Source organism: Phaenicophaeus curvirostris, chromosome 6 (genome assembly GCF_032191515.1).
Source record: "Phaenicophaeus curvirostris isolate KB17595 chromosome 6, BPBGC_Pcur_1.0, whole genome shotgun sequence".
Lineage (NCBI taxonomy): Eukaryota > Metazoa > Chordata > Aves > Cuculiformes > Cuculidae > Phaenicophaeus > Phaenicophaeus curvirostris.
In genome coordinates this window covers 47430891-47452202 of record NC_091397.1, presented here as the reverse complement: position 1 = coordinate 47452202, position 21312 = coordinate 47430891, and the positions used below count along the sequence as shown (strand labels likewise).

Here is a 21312-nt window from a genome sequence, read left to right as displayed (position 1 = left end):
CTGTCCTTTTAAAGTGATAAATATCTAAGTTCCTTCCCCAGATATCAGTTTATCATGATATACCAAGTGATAACTCTATTTTTTTCCCCTTGAGAACTTGAAACTGAGTGACAAAATTATTAATATGTAACTGCCTGGGATACAGTTCAACACATATCTATAATTCAGCTTGTGGCACAGAGAGAAAAGAAGAGAAATGGATGGCAAAGCATTAAAATGATCAAATGTCGTGACTGTTCTTCATACATCTGTGTTCAGAGGAGCAGGTTAATATATCTTGAAAATAGAGGCACAAAAAAATTAGGTCACTGCCATTTCCATTTCAATACAATATTTCACAGATTATGAGAGCAGTAGATGTGCAACCCATAGCCAACAAGCCAGTCAGACCAGAAGTACAGGTTAAATGATGGTCAGTCTCATTAGAAGATTTCAATGTGCTCCACAAAATACATCCAGGTTTCAGACCTGCATTACAAAAGGAGTGAGGGATTCATTGCAGGACAGTACTACTTAAGTGCTTTCTGGTTTCTGAAAAGGAAAACAAAGAACATGTGCATCAATCAACTCCAAGGAGGGATTTTTTGATTTAAATAAAGTTCCATTTTTACTCTGCTTCACAGAAATTTCTTGACTTAAACTAATCCACTTCCTGACTTTCCATTAGACCAGATAATTGAAGTGAGTAATGAAGTGTGTTTAGGAACACTGGTGTGTTTTAGGAACTATCTCACAGGAAGCCAAGATGAGCTAAAGGCAGTCAGCAATTGCCAGGAGGCACTCAACACCTTACCAGACAGACTAGAGATCAAAACCAAAAGATGGTAAGAGGCTGCATTCTCTTCTCTGTTTTGAGCTGGAGACAAGGCAACCACATCCTCTGCAACACGCCTGTGGAAAATGCTGGCTCTTGAATAGCACTAACAAGCTTCTGAGCATAAGCTCCATTCTGATTCAAAGCGAGCATAGCTCTACCAAAAATAAACATAATTTGCTCTTTCCTAACACAGTTTTCCTTCAAATCCAACTCATGGTCCCTGAAAAAAAGGGTGAATAAGCACAGATCTTTCGAGGAAGTTAACAGCAGATGGGACATGGTCTGGGAGATCTAATCTCCACAACAAAGAAAAGCCACGTGTCACCCTGCTCCTGCCTTTAAGTGATGAAGGTAAGGCTCAAGATCCTTTTTTCCCTGCGTTATGACACCACTTGCCCAATGTGCCAGGCCAAACAGTCGCACCCAGGGCTGAGGGGTGAGAGAGGGGCTGCAGCAGCACAACATGTGACATGTGGGAAATGTAAATGCAATCCAGTTACGTCTCATGCTCACAGCAAGGATCACTGGTTCAGAGAATGGTTGAGGTTGGAAGGGTCTTCTGGAGGTCATCCTGCCCAGCTACCCTACAGAGAAAGCTCAGCTCAAAACTTCCTAGCTTCTCAGGACTTGAGTTGGCATGATGCTGTGACCAGGAGCAAGCCAGCAACACAATCCTCAGCCTCTCTGGTGGCCAGATCTTGTGGTTTCCAGTCATAGAATCATAGAATCATAGAATAACCAGGTTGGAAGAGACCCACCGGATCATCGAGTCCAACCATTCCCATCAAACACTAAACCATGTCCCTTAGCACCAGTCCTCACATGGGCCACCATGGAACTGCCCAAGAGGTGTTCAAGGCCAGGTTGGATGGGGCCTTGAGTCTTGAGCAGCCTGATCTAGTGGGACACGTCCCTGCCCATGGCAGGGGGGTTGAAACTAGATGATCTTTAAGGTCCCTTCCAACACAAACTATTCTATGATTTTAAGAGCTGCCTGTATCTCAAGACTAATAGGCCAGACTCCCCTTCACCAACATAGTTGTGCTGGATCAAAGCAGCAAGGTTAGAAGAATCTGGAACATGCTGGCAAGTTCAAAGCAGATCAACAGAGAACCACCTGCTCTAAGGAAGGGGCAGGCAGAAGTGCATGGCCATCATTCAATAGATTACAGATACAATTTTCCTCACTAGTGTCCTGAGAATAACGAAGGAACCACAACATGAGAAAGGACTTGTTTTATTCTCCAGGTACTCACAGGCCAGCTGGCAGCACTAACCATTTTCTGATCATTCCATAGAAAACTGCAGTTTATCTGACCACAGAACAATTTTATAACCTGGGAATCAATCTGTGCAAGTGCTGTGTATGACCTTTTTTCCTACTGTCTTGCTTTAATGGATCTAATGAATAAACCTCTGGCTTTATTACCAATACTTAATTTCTCTTTTAACATTTGGAGAGAACTAAATTTTCCCCAGGCACAGCTACCTGGACAAATATAAATCCAGCATGATCTCCAGTATTGACAAGAACCTACTGTAAAGGAAAACCTAATATTCTGAGCATTAAAGATGCATTTCCACAAACACTGACACAACAAAGGATGAATTCAATGTCACTGGTTCTCAAATTCAGATTCCAGTTTTGTAACTATCTTGCTGTATGAACTTGGGTAAATTATGTATTTCGCTGCTTCAGCTCCCCCATTCACCTAATGAGGACTAATAAAGATTTCGCAGGCATTGTGTTGAAGTTCTTCACCTTCAAAACACTTTAGATATTCAATATAAGGCAGTGAGCACCCTTGCGCACCACTAATAAGACTCTAAGTTAAGATGTCTGTTTTTCTTTATAGTGTGAATTAGAACAGATGACTATAAAAGAAAAACCCAAACAAAACCAAACAAACCAACCCACCTCCCCACCCCTGAGAAAAAAGCCCAAATCAACAATAAGCAAAGCACAGATGTAAGAGACAAGTACAGGTGAAAACATGTGTGGTTTCCTCCTTGGAGGAAACCACAGAACAAGTAAAACAGTAGGAAAAGCTTGGTCTTCTGGGAGTTGTTTTTTGTGCTTTTTGGTTGATCTGTTGCCATTCCACCACACAAGATAAACGAAAATGAGTGTCTTAGCTCACTGTAAAATGGGAATTGGTATTTATTTCCTGGTTGTCACTTATTTACTTTGTTATCATGTGTTACGAAGAAATCCCTACGCAAAAGACACTGTAAATAAACACTTTTCTAAGTGGAAGTATAATCTTTAATGCTAAGGCGACTTTACTATTCATCCTCTTGACCATTCCTGACTGTTCTGTACCGCACATTATCACTTGCCCATATTCATAGAATCATAGAATCACCAGGTTGGAAGAGACCCACCAGATCATCGAGTCCAACCAGCTGTTCTTTCAAAATTCTATTAATGACTGTGAAGTAAGAGTTACTCTTTCCCACTGTCCCACTGTGTCTGTACAACACCCCACACAGTGGTGACGTACTGGCTATGGTTGGGATAGACTTCACTGCCTTCACAGCACCTCGTCTAGCACGGTGCTTCCATTTGTGGTTAAAACAGTGTTGATAACACATCTTTTGGCTGATGCTGCACAGCAGCAAGGTTTTATTTCTCCTTCTCATCACTCCAAAGAAAGTAGGCTTGCAAGTGGGCAAGACATTGGGAAGGGATACGGCCAGGACAGCTGGCTCCAGCTGACCAAAGGGTTATTCCAGACCATATGATGTCATGTTCAGCGTTAAAAGCTCAAGAAAAAGAAGGTATAAGAGACAATGTTAGAGATTATGGTGTCTGTCTTCCTAAGTAACCAGCACATATGCTGAGGTCCTGCTTTCCAGAACGTGGCTAAACACCTGCCTGCGGATGGGGAGTAGAAAATGAATTCCTCTTTTAGCTTTGCTTGCATATGTAGCTTATGCTTTCCTTATGAAACTATCATTATCTCAATTCATGGGTCTTCTATTTTCTCCCCACCCTGCAGGAGACGGGAATGAGAGGCTGGGAGGGTGTTTGGCTGCTGACTGGAGTTAACCCAGTGCAGGTGGCCTACTCCTTGCCTGGGAATTCTAGATGCTGTGTAAGTACCAAGAATTATATTAAAAATCTTCATTGCAAAAAGGAACTGAACATGAGTTTTGCAGATCTCAAGATTATATCCCAAACTGACAGCCTGAAACTCCTGTTTTACTGTGCAACTTTTAACTATGGAAAATAATTTTCTTTTTCTATATAGAACTAAGATGTGAAATTCCAGCTAAACCGCAGGGAGGAAAGAAAGTGCTGATAAGAAGCAAAATTGCCTCAAGATGTCCTGTTCTAGAGAAACACTATAACTCTTATCTCAAAGATTTACCAATGTGTGACACACACATTGTCATGCATAATCCACCCAGCACTGCATTATCTTTTCATTGAATTGTTTTGCCATGCAATGTACAACCACATTCTTGCTTTACTCAGAATATTATCTTATCTTTCTTGATGATATTCCCCTCTGCTACACTGTCTCATAAGAAGACGTAGTATGACTTTTTGTCTCCAGTGTTTCCTTTCCTTTTTTTTTTTTTCTGGTCTTTATTCTCCTTTCCTCTTCTTTCCCAACATAACACTCCATATTTTTTCTCCCTGATATGTCTTATTCTGTCCCATCCAAAATAGCAAACGCACCGTAATTCCCTCTTTTAATGTTTCCTAGTTATCATCTTCCCCCATAATCAGGACATGTATTGCAATTAACTGACTACAAATAATTAGTTTCAGGGAAAAATGGTCAGAAGAAAAAGGTCAGGGGACAGGATTCAGCATAGTACTACACCTGTACAAAGACTGTAGGCAGCAGCTTTGGTTTAACAAGCTCCAATTGCTAGTTGGCAATACCTGAAAGTTCTTTTCCTTTCCACCCTTCTCTGACAATTAAATCTTTCAGAAGATCAAAACAGTGCCTTCCCCTTCCTCCCTAGACGCTGTAAAACAGCACTGAGAAGAGAGCTTTTCCACAGCACTTGCTGGAGCACTGATGAGCCTTTGTACTGCTTTAAGGTCCCTCCTCCTGAATCTGAAAAGAGAAGGACCCTGAGAACTATCCTTAAATTGATAAAAACTAGTCGATTTGCACTCTCCTAAAACTTATCCAAGTTCTAGTGCAAGCAATAATACAGAAATTGTCTACAGATCTGGAGCAAGGGAGAGCTTGCTGACTCATATCCAGTTTTATCACAGTCTTTTTTTAAAAAAAATATAATAAGAACTAAATGTTTTTCATATTTGAACGAAAAAAGGCAAAGTTTCCAGCTTGGGACACCAGCCACATAAGTAAGTGGAATTTTCCATCCCTAAGCGAGCCAATTGGGATAACCATGCCCTGGAAACATGTCACTGACTGCAACCATACATTTCCGAATATTACATCTCAACACAGTGAAGCAACACCCCATGTATTATTAAGTACATATTTCTGGACAGACTAAAACAATTTATTTTTTTTAACAGCTTCCCAAAACAGAAAGATGAGCGAAGTGCAGGCCAAGGTTACAATTGTAGTTCATGCAAGAGCGGTTCAGCTAATTTAAGCACCAACTTTGCTGCTGTAATTGAGATTTTCTTCTTCCAGGGTGGGTTGGAAATGTGAGCTGTAACAGCTAAACCCCTACTAGAAAAAAGATAAAAACCCCAGTCCATTAAAAACTTCACTAATGTCATATGAAATCAGCTGTCTTCAAAGTGCATGGTTCTGTGAAGCAGTCAGTCTTTGGTTGCACAACAATCTCTCAGCCCCTGCGTCTGGGCAGATTTCCTTCTTGTCTGGCTGCTTTGCTAAAATAAAGAGGCTGCCTGCCCTCTGATAAGTGACTTCTCTTGTGCACCAGCATCCATAGGATACTTACTGAAGATAAAAATGGTGGGAGGGTGAGAAAAGGCGAAATAATCTTCTTCAGACCCTCTACGACTCAGATAAGAGGACAATCCCAAGTATAAGCAAGTGGTATTCTTTATCTGTTAATAAGAAGTTATCTATCTGCTCAGGCACAGGCCTCAGTGGTAGAAAAGGATGTGTGGCAAGCACAGAACCAGCCTATGAATGATTTTGTTAAAAAGCCCTTGTTACAGGATGTTAGCCACAATTGTTAAAAAGGCAAGTCTTAGTAGTGGCTACAATTAAGTCCTGCCTACCACTGCTCACAGTGTACGCAATGCTTCAACCCCAGCACTGCCAGCTCAACTAGGTCTCTGCCTCAATCCCTGCAGATGCCTCCACTACCACCCCACCACACTGCAAGACACCATAAAATCCTGTACATTATTAACGGAAAGCTGAGGACTTTACAGCTATATGGCAAAGAATATGCTATATTCTCATCAGGCTGCGAATTAAATAAAAAAAAAATCAACCACAATAAAAGTTTCTTACTACCATCAACCTCATAATTTCATTTCTTTTCTCTCCAATCCAATATTAAAAACTTGTTTTAAAAATCAACTTAAATCTAAAACATTTAACTCTACAAGCATAATTAGTAAGCTTTTCCAATCTACATAAAAGATGCACACACAACACTCAAAATACTGCAGCAATGCAAGTGATAATTGAGCAACATTGCACAAGTGCCATATTCAAGTCAAAAACAATTCCCAAAACACATAAAACTCATTGCAAAACAGTATTTTTAGCATGTCTGCAAACTTTAAGAAGAGAATTTGAAATACAGCAAATGCCCTAACAGGGTATTAATTCTGGCAAACACAGCTGCTTTCCCTCTAACTCTTAGAGGTGCTTGTGTCTTTCTAGACACATGCAGTGACTAAAGGTATTACTCTGGATAAAGCCAGGAGAACCCCTACACTTTGTGAGCACATAGCTTGTCTATCTGTTAATGAGGAATTACTTCTCTGTGCAAGCAACAGCCCCCATGTAATAGTTGGCTGTCCAGCCACTCTGGTGGTCTCTCCCATCTCAAATCAAGCCACAATCCCCCAAATCATAGATGATGCTGTTTCATGTAAAAGCAGGAACACGTTCTCTGTGACTGGTTTTCTCTGTAAATGCACAGATATAATGACTGGCTCACCCTGCATTCTCTGCCCTCCCCCCAGATAAGTTACTGGCTGTTGTGCTTGTTAGAAACCAGTCCCTCACACCACCAAGCCAACTGCTGATTCAGAAAAATACTACCTGGTTGCTGTAAAAAGCATGCATATGTGTGGCTTCACCTGTAATTCACTCCACTGTAGAAGACCGTCTATCTTGCATGGTAGGGAGAATCCCTGTATCACAACTCCAAAGATTACAGGAAGTAAAAAACATTGTAAGAGACTTGAATATCCAGAGTCCTCTTAGTAAGAAGTAGAGGATTTGGTGTCAGCAACCAAACATGTAACCAAATCTCTGCAGATTCAAAAATTACACAGCAAGCTGTGATTGTTACTTCTCTTCTCTGCAAGGCAAGCACTTCTGACATCCAGATCCTCCTGGAGAGCCACATTAACTGTTCTCTCAACCTGGTAAACCCAAGAGACAGACAGAATGACAGGAGAAGACAATCCACCGTGTGGGCAGGTTTGCGGAAACGGGAGCGCACAAGGTGCTTCTGAGGCAAGAAAAAGAAAATGGCTGGGGGGAGAAGAGAACTGTAGGCCAGCAGAAGTGGGTTTGGTAGAAGTTAATAATTAAGAGGTTTGAGCTGAGGAATGGCAGAAAAGTAGCTCTTGATGGCAGAAAGTAATCCAGCAATGATGTGTACACATCTCATGGAGGTACAGAGATACCTGAAGCATGCAAATATTGCTGGAGAACTTTGTCCTTTGAGGCTGTTCAACAAGAGTTCACCAACACTCTGTCTGGAGAGGGAGCCCTCCCTGGGGGACAGGAGACTGCTGACCTCATCTGACATAATTCCTCCTAACTGGGGGTGAAGAACTCCTTGTAGGAGCAAGGCACCTCTGAAACCACTGCTCTAAACCATTCTCAGTACATATTGTTTGCGTTGCCTGCACTGTTTGCTCTTTAAATAGTCAATAAAGTCCCATATTATAAGTAATATACAATATAGAAAGAGCTTAATCCTCACCTGTGAGCTATAGAGCTCTTACACTTAAAAGTTCATGGCTGTCTAAAAATGGATTTACCGACCATGCATGGCAATACCACCTACAGAGAAAGAGCCCACATTGGCTGACTAGCCAAGCCTGGCTCAGACTGGCTGGCTGCTCGAAGCCCAGGGTACAGAGCATTTATTATTAACAAACACCCACAAACTCCACACAGCAAGCTGCGAAGTTTCCCCCTTGACCTGGATATCAAATACATACCTACAAGCATACAGCTCCTAGAAACATAAATAGGAACATAAATGGGCCCTAAAGTAAAGCTGGGGAGGGGCTCTTCATCAGGAAGTGCAGTGACAGGATGAAGGGGAATGGTTTTATGATGAAAGTGGGGAGATTTAGGTTAGATATTAGGAAGAAATTTGTTATTGTGAGGGTAGTGATGTACTGGAACAGGTTGCCCAGAGAAGTCGTGGATGCTGTATCCCTGGAGGGGTTCAAGGGCAGATTGGATCGGGCTTTAAGCAACCTAATCTAGAGGAAGGTGTCCCTACCCTTGGCAGGGGGGCTGGAACTGCGTGATCTTTAAGGTCCCTTCCAACCCAAACCATTCTATGGATCTATGATTCCACGATATAACACAAAACCAGTAACCCATGGCAACAATCATTCTAGTAACCCATCAATCTAAATGCACAAAAAATAAAAAAGCACATAAAACCTCGTCTTCCTGGAAGCAGTTACTGAGATAAGGAATACCTTGCGAACTGCTCAGTGAAGTCTCTGCCTATGCCTGCTCAGCCTCAGCAAGCAATCTGTTCATCACTTGCCCTTGCACATGCTGCTCACAACAAAACCCTTTCTCATTGTCTGAGGCCTTTACTGCTTGACTGATTCAAACCTTCAGTTAGCACCTGTCATATCTCTCCCTGCCCCAGAGAACACCACACTAGCATCTGGCAGTTGCACAGACAGCAGTTTAAAAGTTCGTATCTGTCGTCTCCAGCAAAGGCTTTGTTAGCCATGGCAACGGAGCCTTCAACAAGGTCTCCTGAATAAGCAGAGGACTTGTTTACTTCCATGAAGGCTGTGCTGTTAGCTGTGCTAGCACATCATAATTTTTATCGGTAAAAAACAGGTGAGTTACCAAAAATGCTAATATAATGACAATTTCCAGACCAACTGGCATCATTACAACCTAGCTGCTGGATCAGACTGGCCCTCAGCACACAAAAGAGCGACCTTTTCTAAATGCAAACACTCAACGCTTGGCAAGGTGCCATGGAAGTGAAGGGCAATGAATGAGGGGGAAAAAATGAGAAGAGACAAGATGAGATACCCCAGTGGCACTATCACAGCTGACAGCTTTGAGTGACTGCAGGCCTCTCAAACATGCTGGGATAGCACTTCTGTGTCTACCAGGAAGCTTCGCTCAAGCCATCTACAAAAAGCTCAATTAGCCAACAGGCAATAAGCAGCATCTGGGGACTCTGTTTTTCCCAGAGAGATGAAAGAGCTCTTGAAGTGGCCTTCCCAGAGTGTGATTACAGACTTGCAGGAAAGTACGCGAAGTCTTTCTGTAGTTCTGCAGCTGCTGCTGGTCATTTCAGGTTAACAGCACACTTCTCTCCCAGCAGTCAGCACTTGTTTCTTGAAGTCACTAATGGCATTTTACAAAAAAAATAAAACCCAAAAAACCCCCAAGGAACTACCACGATCATTTTAAGAAAATTTTCCCTTTAAGCAGTTTCTTAGTCTTGTCACCACCGCATTTCCATTTTCCTTGAGGGAAGCTGTGAGCAGGAGAGGAAGCCACAACCTTTGCAGCTGCTGCTATTGTTACAAAACCAGCAGCCAAATTTGCTTTGGCTTTACAAGCTACAGTCACCCAGCTTTGACCAGTCAGACATTCCTGTACTCGCCATTATGTTCATCAAATTATCTGCGCTGTAGCACAGGGAGCTGCTTCAGCTGCGACAATCCCTTAAGAATCTGAGTTATGCAAAAAAGAGGAAGCTCACAGGTGGGTAAGAAGAAATCACAGCAATTTGAGAGTTTGATCTCTGTGTGCAGAAAGTGGCAATTTCTGGCTGCTCTATACTTTACATGTCACCACAAAATAGGAGGACAAGGCCATAGTGTGCGCGATCTGACAGTAGCGCAAGGGAGGCAACTCAGCCACAGTACTGAGTGAGTAACTCACAAGGAGTCCCCAGGGAGGGGAGGGGAGGAAACACCTCCTCAGAGCATGCAAGCACTGTCTGGCTTTGGGGGACAACACTCTATTACCCCAGTAATGCAGAGCAGCTACCTAAGAACCACACCCCCCCCATCAGATGTGCTGCCTTCTCTGAGGTACGGCCACGGCTTTACTGGGTCACAATGAGACACAACAAATTGTTCCAGCATCTACAGCCACGGAACCCAGCAAAGGATGCTTGGCAAGATGTGCTTTATCGTTTATAGGCTCTGACCTGATGGAGACTGCACTTGGAAAGAACCGATGCCAGGTTTCTGTTTCTCTGTGGCAGGAAAGGAGGATGTTCAAAGGAACACCATCTCCAAAGAGAGTGAGGAGAAGGAATACACTGCGCTTGCATCTCTTGAAGGAAAGTCACAGAGCAGTAAAAATCCATCCTTTTCACCACATCTTATTATCCATGGGCACCATGCACACCTGATGAAGTTTTTTAAATTACATTTGCAAATCTAACTTCCTGTAAAACAAATGTGCCAGGAAACCACTGCCAATACTTCACTCTGCTCTTTCAAGCGTACTAAACATGTTTCAGGTGATGTGGTAAATTTCTAGGCTTCATTTCCTGTTTTTTTTTGTTTCAGAAAATGCATTTGCTAACTCTTGTACAACAATCTCTCTACAAAAAGCACTGCAGGCACTAAGGTTGCTAATGAATGCATTGCAACAAACTCTAATGGATGTGTGAAATGAGCAATGAAAGGTAGCTCCAACTTTGTGCTTTTAGGAAGCCTCTTCTAAGATACCAATAAAACATTCACTGACACATTCAGAACAGATTCCCTAGTGCTTAACAATGACCATAACTGTCTTTTTAGAAAATGTACTGGAGTTGAATTTTTAGCCTTCTATAGGAGTTTCTACATTAAAAAAAAAAATAAAAAAAAATACTAGTTTATTTTTTGCTGGAAGAGATAGAAATTAAAACAGATGGTACAAAACCTTCCCCCGCCCAAGAGAAAAAGGACTAAATTCTCAGCTTGTGGTTTGAAGCACGTGGAACCGCTTCAGGCTTATGTAGTTCCTGCCTTTATAAGCCAGACACTTACTCTTGCTCACAGTCTCTAGGGCTGCACTGTTCTCTAAAAACTCTTATGGAGAAAAGGAAAATGAAGGAGAGTTGAAGTTCAGCTACATCAGTTCCCTGGTTTTGTTTACTGTGTAACCCTGTGAACAGCGGCACTGCCACAGTTGAGAATAGCTGCACGGAGGTGAGACAGAAAGGAAAAGTTCCTTAAACTAATGTTGCTTCTGGATTTTTGTCTCATCAAATGAAACTGTGTCAGCTTACAACCAAGAGCTCCTTGGTCAACACACAGGGAACGCACTGTTTGCTCCCAGCTCTTACGCAAATACCTGGGCAGAAATTCTAAAATTGCCACCCAGAGTAGAGGCATGGAAAAAATACAGTTGGCCAAACCAGCCTGTTTCAGTGACCTCGGAATGGAAATAACAGGACTTCCCAGACCTATTGATGTTAATTACAAGGCTTGGACATTCCTCACTCAATTGCTACTGGTTTCTTTGGAGCCATTGAAGCAAGGTGCTTCTAGCAGAACAACAAAAATAATTAGCAGCTACAACATACAGCCCTGACTTTGGCCCTGAAAAGAAAAAAAACCTTGCTGTTAATAAACTTGTCCCATTTCCTATTGCTTTGCCAGTAGTCACATAGCTGCAGAGTGAAGACACTTGCACATTCTTCGGGTGTTTTTCCTCAATTATTATTTTCTTTGCAGACATAAAATGCTCCTGCATGCCTCAAAATAAGACTATTTTTATAATATGTTAAGACATCACTGTTAGCATTATTTATCATGTTTTCCGTTACCAGCCAGATGAAAAGTCAAGCAGAACACAGAACTATTTTAATCTAATCTTTTATGTTAGCATCCAGCAACTTTCAACAAGCCTGTTACTTCTCGCCATTATTTTCCTTTTGAAGAATTATAGAGACAGTGATAGCAGGGGAAAGTTGAAAGTGCAGTGTGCACAGGACCCAGAGAAAGGCTCACAATTTCAGCTTCTCTGCATAGCACCAGAATCCCTCTCTTCAGACTGAGCACCATTATCACCATACAAGCAAAATCATATATCATTGACACGTTGCTTTACTTCAATCACCTCCATGGGCAGAAAGATGTTTCAGGCTCAAGATCAAGTTAGAAGATTGAGTAGCTCTCAAACTATTCCAAACATCATTTGCTTTTGTGAATTTCCTTTTCCGGTATCAATGGTTTTGATTACAAATTGCTTTCTTCCACTAACAGGTTTTGCTATTTTTTCATATTTTAACTTCTTCTAAATGTAGCTGCCCAGTAAATTTGTCCGATACCATCCAACACTTTCAGAAATTTACCTTGGCTCTAGCAGCCTTACTACCAGCATTTTCTAACTTTTAGTGTTAGATATATTAATATTCTCTTGAATACTATTATTCAACTGTATGTTAGTATAAGAAATAACCAGAGAGGTTTCAGCACACTTCCAATACAGATTGTCTTGTTGGCTGTTCACATATCAAGTACGTAATTGCTTTTGTTGAGACGCACTTTGGAAATTAAATAGATAGTCTGCAGAAAAGCTTTAACTATTGCCTTAGTGTTTTTAACACGTTAAAATTATGATGGAAAGCCAACTTTTATTGAATTTATCATTTTTTCCGTTGCAGTTGTTTGCAAATTTTTTCCTCAGCCTTGAGAAGATAATCTAGATTTTCTCCTTTTTTATCTGATGAAAGAGCTTTTTCCTGCTTCAGATTGAGCTGAAACAGTCATAGTGTTTTCAGCTTAAAAAACCCTGTATACTGAAACCGTGCTTACTGTGCCAGAACTATTGTCCACTCAAGTAACAGCAGCATTACTGTGGGAACAATTGCCTACAGTCTGAACTGTGCTCAAAGTTAGCTTGGCCCAGCCTGAAGGAGGGGAAACAGAAGCAAGAAAAGGCCCTGGGAAGGTGATACAATAACAGCCATTCCTACCAGCCAGCTGCCTACAATGGCAGGATACCTATACAAGCTGTCAAACACGGGCTGTGCTGAAAGCAGGACTTAGGCCAGTACAGTGCCTGTGGCATCATCCAGATGTCAGTTGTTAAAATACAAAAGGCACATGAGGGCTCCACAAGAAATTCAGCTAAATTAGACTTGTTTTGATCTATGAACGCTGCCACTGGAGCCACCTTGCTGACAATATGGATGCAAATCCATACGTTGTCTCTGATGGCACAGGATGCCTCAAAAGGTTTCCAAGAACCCATCTGCTGAGAACTCACCAAGCTAAGTAATGTAAGTTCCTGGAAAGTCTTGTAATAAAACAAGCCAGTGGTAGCATGGGCACAGAGCAAACGTGTTTCAAAGAAATCAGCACAGTTACTGTGGCATATTGAAGATTGCCACGTGGCTCGATTTTGCCAGGCTGGCTAAAATTCAGCCATTTAGTTTCTCTGTTGTATCGTGCACACTGATACACACCCACTGGCACACTTACTTAGTACACTGCTGCTATAGAACCAAGGTGGCCACAATGGGATCCCGTGCATAAAAGACATCTCAGCAAAACTGCAAATACAAAAAGAAAACGCGGGAAAAAAGGAAAGACAAAGCAAATGCTATACTAATCACCATCAAGTTAAACTAGTTTAAGCGGGTTAGATGCTGAATATACTTTGTAACCTCCTTTTAAAATCAGAAACTCAATTCAGACTGGATTTTGAAAATGGACCCCCTAATTAGCAATACTCATGCGTGAAGAACAGCATTCACAGAATCACTAGGTTGGAAAAGACCCACCGGATCATCGAGTCCAACCATTCCTATCAGTCACTAAACCATGCCCCTCAGCGCCTCATCCATCCGTCTTTTAAACACCTCCAGGGAAGGTGGCTCAACCACCTCCCTGGGCAGCCTGTGCCAGTGCCCAATGACCCTTTCCGTGAAAAATTTTTTCCTGATGTCAAGCCTGAACCTCCCCTGGCGGAGCTTGAGGCCATTCCCTCTTGTCCTGTCCCCTGCCACTTGGGAGAAGAGGCCAGCACCCTCCTCTCCACAACCTCCTTTCAGGTAGTTGTAGAGAGCAATGAGGTCTCCCCTCAGCCTCCTCTTCTCCAGGCTAAACAACCCCAGCTCTCTCAGCCGTTCCTCATAAGGCCTGTTCTCCAGCCCCCTCACCAGCTTTGTTGCTCTTCTCTGGACTCCTACCAGAGCCTCAACATCCTTCTTGTGGTGAGGGGCCCAGAACTGAACACAGGATTCAAGGAGCGGTCTCACCAGTGCCAAGCACAGCCTCAGAACCTCCCTGGACCTGCTGGTCACGCTGTTTCTGATACAAGCCAAGATGCCATTGGCCTTCTTGGCCACCTGGGCACACTGCTGGCTCATATTCAGTCGGTTGTCAACCAACACCCCCAGGTCCCTCTCCTCCAGGCAGCTTTCTAGACAGACTTCTCCTAGTCTGTAGCTCTGCACAGGGTTGTTGTGCCCCAAGTGCAGGACCCAGCATTTGGCCTTGTTAAACCTCATGCCGTTGGATTCTGCCCAGTGGTCCAGCCTGTCCAGATCCCTTTGCAGAGCCTCCCGACCCTCCAGCAGATCGACACTTCCACCCAGCTTAGTGTCGTCCGCAAACTTGCTAAGGGTGCACTCGATGCCTTCATCCAGGTCATTGATAAAGACATTGAACAGGGCTGGACCCAGCACTGAGCCCTGGGGAACCCCACTTGTCACTGGCCTCCAGCTGGATTTCACACCATTTCCCACCACTCTCCAGGCCTGGACATCCAACCAGTTTTCCACCTAGGAGAGTGTGCGCCTGTCCAGGCCAGAGGCTGACAGCTTCCTAAGCAGAATGCTGTGAGTAACTGTCAAAGGCTTTACACTGAAGTCCAATTCAAACTACCTCACTGCCATGCAAAATACACAAGTCACAGAACTATGTTTTCTCCTCCATTTAATTTTCAAAATATTTACAGATCATTCCCTAAGACTTAGAAAGCCAGGAAATCAATGCATAAAAAGCATTATCATTTCAAAGCTATAATAGTTCTACAAGGTTAAAGGAATTCTCTGTCAAAAAGAATAAAGGAATTTGTGTAGCCTTACAGGCAAGAAATAAATTTTTTTTTACTTCCTAAATTCATTCTGTGCTAGACACCACAGCACTCAGCATTTTAAGAGGAAGCACTGGTAACACTTACAGAGTAGCAACAATTCAGTAATCATCAGATTGCTGCACAATCTCTTCATCTTGTCCAAGACTGCTGGTTTTAGTCCTTGTGTTATGATCTTTTTTACAAAAGAACACTTGTAACATAATTATCTTCTGTTTCCTTCATATAATTTTCATAGCTTATTGATGTAATCTATTCAAATTATTTCAGGCACATATACATATGGGTTGTATTTTTTTTCTCAGTTTGCAAGCACTGCAAACAGCCCTTAACAGTGCAGTAGATGATGAAATGTTTCTTTCTTGTTCTCTCTCATATAGTTTACTTCTTGGTAAAAGGGACTGAGGAAGAAAGAGAAAACAAGAACCAGTAACGTTCCCTCTTCATAACCACAACCATTCAGAGGCCCAGTATCCAATTTAGGGTGATGTATATCTAACCTAAAAGACCTTCTCTTTGTCCTCTGACAGCATAATGGTTCTTCTTAGTAAGGCCGCCGTCCCACCAGCCACATTAACACTAATACAGGAATATTTATAGACTTAGCATAAAGAATTCTTTTCAAAGAAGGATACAGCAAACACTTACTTCCTACCAGAAGAACTGAATGCTAATACAAACGGATCCATGGATGTAGTGGAAATACTGTCTGAGAAGAGATAAAGGGGAGTTGCAAAAGTATTTAGCTCTCCGTATTTGATTGCATGCAGGAATTAATCCAGAAGTGACCTAGCCTGCTTATTTCTGTACACTGCAGCACAAACGTTTATTTTCTTAAGAAATTATTTGAGAAGACGACACTATTGCAATACCATGTCAAAAGAAGTTCATTTGCCTTAAGTTCCTTGGATCCCTGAGGTAACTTTTACTGATGTTATTTACAGGCAAGTTGGAAAGCAGAAAAATATAGGAAGGTGAAGCTGAGAGAACTTCATTTACATTACTTTAACTTCTGTTAAAGTCACTGCGGAAAAACACTAGCTTAAATCCTGATGAATTTGATATTGAACAGCATTGATAAAGTATTACTTTATGGAACGTATGTGAAGTATTACATACAATTACATAGCTTTACATACATTACATGAACACCAAAACTGTGCTAGCTGTAAGTCAGTCATCATAGCAGTAGTGACACCTCAGCAGGATGGAGAGCAGAGAGGACTAGGTATTTCTAGCCCATAAAAGGAACTGTTCCCTCCACAGTGGTGAAAGCAAAATGATAAATAGACTTTCAGCCGATCAGGAAAATGCCGGTCTACCCTTTTAGAACTACAGGTTCATTTGCAATGTAGACACACACTCAAAAGAATATGTGCCCTCTTAAAAGACACTCCAGGTCCACGTGACGGTTTGGGAACAACCCAAGAGAAAGCACCAGACAAGTGTTTGCATGCCTACCAAACCAAATTCATAGCAAGGAACCATTCTGCGGCCTCGTGAGTGCAGTACAAGTGCTCAGCAGATGCAGGTAGCCACGCTCAGTAACTTTCTATGAGGCCGCTTGATACTGAGGCTCATTTCTAGAGGCAGCTGATGGATGAGGCTACATGTCTGTTAATGAACTGGAAGAAATAGGGTGCCTTTTAAATAGAAACTTCAGGATCTGATATTACTCCTCTGTAACCTAGAACGAAATGATTCCTAACTTTTAATGTCAGTTGAGGATGGATGCTAATAACTTACACAAGCTTAAAAAAATGACTAGACAATTAAATGCAGGGTGGGGAGGGGAAGGCATTGTGGGCTATCAAAAATGAAGGCAACAACTCCACAATAAACTTTTGTCAAGGTACAAGTTTTTGCAGGATGAGACTGTATGTGAGGAAGTATCCCCACATGCCGTCTTCCATGCTCTTTCCAAACCATCTGTTAATATTCATTATTATTACTGGAATTAAGCTGACAAATCACTCCATGGACAATTCTGTGCCACAAAAATGAGAGTTTATCCATCTGTTTATCCTCTCTGCATGTAGATGGAGCTAAATTTCCTGCACTGAGCCAAGTTAAGGCATCAGCTCAAATCCTGGCAATGCTCAATTATCTGTTTATTTTTAATTTCTGTTTTTCAGCCATACATCTCCCAGATCCCTTCCCGGGTCACCAGGACACTGCCTGGAGGTCTCCAGCAGACAGGGTATGCAGCCAGCTGGCCAAGCAGTCTCAGCCGTGGTGCCCACTGTTGGCACTTGCATTCAGCCCCAACTTTCTCCTAAAAATTCCCGTGCTAAAGAACAAGGTGTTCCACCGGAGCATGATGTGCCTTTGCATCATGGTGTCACAGAATCATAGAATGAATCATTGAATGGTTTGGGTTGGAAGGAATCTTAAAGATCATCCAGTTCCAATCCTTCTGCCATGGGCAGGGACACCTTCCACTACATCAGGTTGCTCAAAGCCTCATCCATCCTAGCCTTGAACACCTCCAGTGATGGAGGCATCCACAACTTCTTTGGGCAACCCATTCCTGTGCATCATCACAACAAATTTCTTTCTGATATCTCATCTAAATCTCACTTATTTCTACTGAAAACCGTTCTTTCTCCTCCTATCACTCCACTCCCTGATGAAGGGCCCATCTTGTAGGCCCCCTTTTAGGTATTGGAATGCTGCTCTAAGGTCTTCCTAGAATCTTCTCTTCTCTAGGCTGAACAACTCCAACTCTCTCAGCTAACTCCGAGATGGGATTGTCATCATTAGTATTAACTGTAAGGTGTTAATACTAAAAATCACCATTAGCTACCATAATGTTAATAGTTCTTAATACTAAAAATTACCATTAACTAGGGAGAATGACTTGTGGGTGGTAACTGATAAGAAGCTCAATATGAGCCGGCAATGTGCACTCTCAACCCAGAAGGCCAACCATGTCCTGGGCTGCATCAACAGAAGTGTGGCCAGCAGCCTGAGGGAGGTGATTCTGCCCTTTTATTCTTTTCTGTGAGAGTTCATCTGGACTGTTGTGTCCAGTTCTGGAATCCCCAACAAGGATGTGGAGCTGTTGGAACGGGTCCAGATGATCAGAGGGCTGGAGCACCTCCCGTACAAGGGCAGGCTGAGAGAGTTGGGGTTGTTCAGGCCGGAGAAGAGAAAGCTCCTGAGGAGACCTTAGAGCAGCTTCCAGTTCCTGAAGGGGCTACAGGAAAGCTGAGGAGGAACTTTTTACCAGGGCATGGAGTGATAGGACTAGAAGCAACGGGCATAAACTGGAGAGGAGCAGACATACACTAGGTATAATGAGGAATTCCTTCACGATGAGGGTGGTGGCACCGGCCCAGGTTGCCCAGGGAAGCTGCGGCTGCCCCATCCCTGGCGGTGTCCAGGGCCAGGCTGGATGGAGCCTGGTCTGGAGGGAGGTGTCCCTGCCCAGGGCAGGGGGGCTGGAACTGGATGGGCTTTAACGTCCTTTCCAACCCAAACTATTCCCTGGGTTTCTGATTCCCGAACAGACCGCGGTGCGGTGCCCCTGCCGAGCACGGTCCCCCCGGGCTCTCCCAGCCCGCGCTCCCGCCTGGGGAAGAAGCGGCGGCGTTCGCTGCCCGAGCCGGGGATCCCGGACTTCTCCTCCATCCCGCCAGTTGCGGGAGCCGAGCGGCAGCTCCGCCGCGGCCGGGACGGCACCGAGCGCACCTCCGAGCCCCTTTCCCGGGGAAGAAGCGAGCGGGAGGCGCGGGCGGGACCCGGCTCGCCCCTTACCATCTGTGCCACCTTCAGCATCCCGGCGCAGGAGCGGAAATAGGCGCCGTCCATCAGCTCCTCGTCCGAGCCCGACGAGGCGCCCGGCGGGGCCGCGGGGCCCGCGCTGCTCACCCCGGTGCGGATCACTCGCCCCCCGTGCGACATCGCCCCCCTTCCCCACCTTCCTCTGGCCGCGGGACGGCCCGGAGAAGAGTTACGGGACGGGACGGGGCGGGACGGGGCGGCGAGGGGGCGGGAGGCAGCGCCTCAATCCCCGCCCGCCCCCGCTCCCTCCCCGGCCGGGGCGGGGAGAAGCTCCGCGGCTGGGGCGCATCGCCCTGGCCCACCCCCAGTTCCAGCATCTCCTTCTCCCACGCCGAGCTCCTGCATCTCCCTCTCCCACACCGAGCTCCCGCACCTCCTTCTCCCACACCGAGTTCCAGCATTTCCTTCTCCCACCCGGAGTTCCAGCATCTCCCTCTCCCACACCAAGTTCCAGCATCTCCTTCTCCCACCCAGAGCTCCCGCATCTCCTTCCCCCACACCGAGTTCCAGCATCTCCTTCCCCCACCCGGAGCAACCGCATCTCAGAGTGCATCTTGGGCAGCCTGCTCTAGTGGGATGTCCCTACCCATGGCAGGGGGGTTGGAACTAGATGATCTTGAAGACCCCTTCCAACCCAAATTATTCTATGATTCTATGATCTCCTTCTCCCACCTGCTGATACCAAGAAAGCTGGCAAATAAAACTCTCTAAGACTCATTTTGGAGTTTCAGAAAGCAAGCACCCCTTCTCAGGCCTGGGTAACATGTGGGAATTACCTCCATCAATCACGTGGAGCAAGACAAAAGTTGGTTACAGAATATTTTTCCCACTTACATGCATATGTATAAATTTCCCCAGAAATCTTATGCACATCCTATTACTTTCCAAGGTCTAATTTTAGTATTGTTGTGAAACTTTGCAGTAGTCAAAACTCTTGCTAATTTGGAGCTGGCTCCAGCTCTCTAAGTGACCGTGGCTTTCAGATTAGTAAGGATTCCAAACAGAGGCGATTACAGAAGAAGAGACATCTGTTTAGCACGAATTGCTCCTCACACAATACGTTGTCATTTTCAAAGAAAGGACAGTGTCTGAAAACCACCATTTTAAGGAAAACATGCTACCAGTTCTAACTTTCAGAAACCACAACTGCTTAGACAAAACTTAACTGTACTTCAGCTTAAATCAAAATACTCTGCTTAGAAATATTCCACACATTGTATCACTGGAGTTCCTGCATCATCTTCTCCAGCTCGGTGCTCCCACAGTTCCTCACCAGAGAGGCAGCCGCAGCCCAGCCACTCCCATTTTGCTGTAGAAGGCGAAAGCAAGCAGTTCTAAGGAGGGAGAGAGACATCTGAGTGTACATGGTGGAGTCCCAGGAGAGGACCTGGGTGGTGAATGGGCCCTCACAGCTGTTTGCAGCTGGACTCAAATGATATGGATACCCTTGGCGAATCAGAGTTCCCCAGAGATGTTCTTGGAGGGGAGCGGCTCCAGCGCTTTGTAGAACCATAGAATCTCGAGGTTGGAAAAGACCTTTGAGATCATCAGCTCCAACCACACCCGTCCACTACAAAATCATATCCCCAAGCACCTCATCTATCCATCTTTTAAACACGTCCAGGGATGGTGATTCAACCACCTCTGCCAGTGCTTGACAACCCTTTCTGTGAAGAAATTCTAACTTGTGTCCAATCTGACTTGTGTCCAATCTGAATCTCTCCTGGCACGACATGAGGCCATTTCCTCTCATCCTATCACCTATTACTTGGGAGAAGAGACCAACGACCACCTTACTACAACCTCCTTTCAGGTAGTTGTAGACAGTGATAAGGTCTCCCCTCAGCCTCCTTTTCTCCAGGCTAAACAATCCCAGCTCCTTCAGCTGCTCCTCGTAACCCCTGTTCTCCAGCCCCTTCATCAGCTTTGTTGTTCTCCTCTGGACACACTATGGGACCTCAATGTCTGTCTTGTAGAGAGGGACTTTGTAGTGGAGGGGCAGCTGCAAACATCATGTTCCCCACGCTTTTATCCCCACCAAAAAAATCCTAAACCTGCCAATTCATGATCTTGTAAAAGAGAAAATGCACTAAACAGGCAGCTACAGGCAAAATTGTACTATCCAAATGTCTCAGCCCCATTGTTTGATTTAAATTGCACAGAGACACTAACAGAACTCAGTAAAGGAAGCTATATGTTTCCTCAAGTTTAAAAATAACTTGTTTTGCTTTCTGAGAAGTGAAGTAATAACCAGCCCAGGAGTTGGGCAAGTGCCCCTTT

General features: G+C 44.0%; 1 protein-coding gene across 2 annotated transcripts in view; it reads right to left on the bottom strand.

Annotated features, from left to right (window-relative positions):
- The window catches only part of CMTM7 (CKLF like MARVEL transmembrane domain containing 7), a 28411-nt gene extending 9231 nt beyond the window's left edge, over window positions 1-19180 (bottom strand). The window contains exons 1-2 of one of the 2 annotated variants that reach the window (XM_069860083.1): window positions 19006-19138; window positions 13629-13699 (exon numbers count right to left, since the gene is read on the bottom strand). Coding sequence is in view for 1 of the 2 variants with exons in the window: in XM_069860082.1 (XP_069716183.1) it covers window positions 19006-19152 (147 nt within the window). In the remaining variant the exon portion in view is untranslated. Of the gene's footprint in view, window positions 1-13628; window positions 13700-19005 lie in introns of both variants that reach the window. The other variant, XM_069860082.1, reaches the window with a different exon arrangement.
- Between the last annotated feature and the right edge of the window lie 2132 nt (window positions 19181-21312).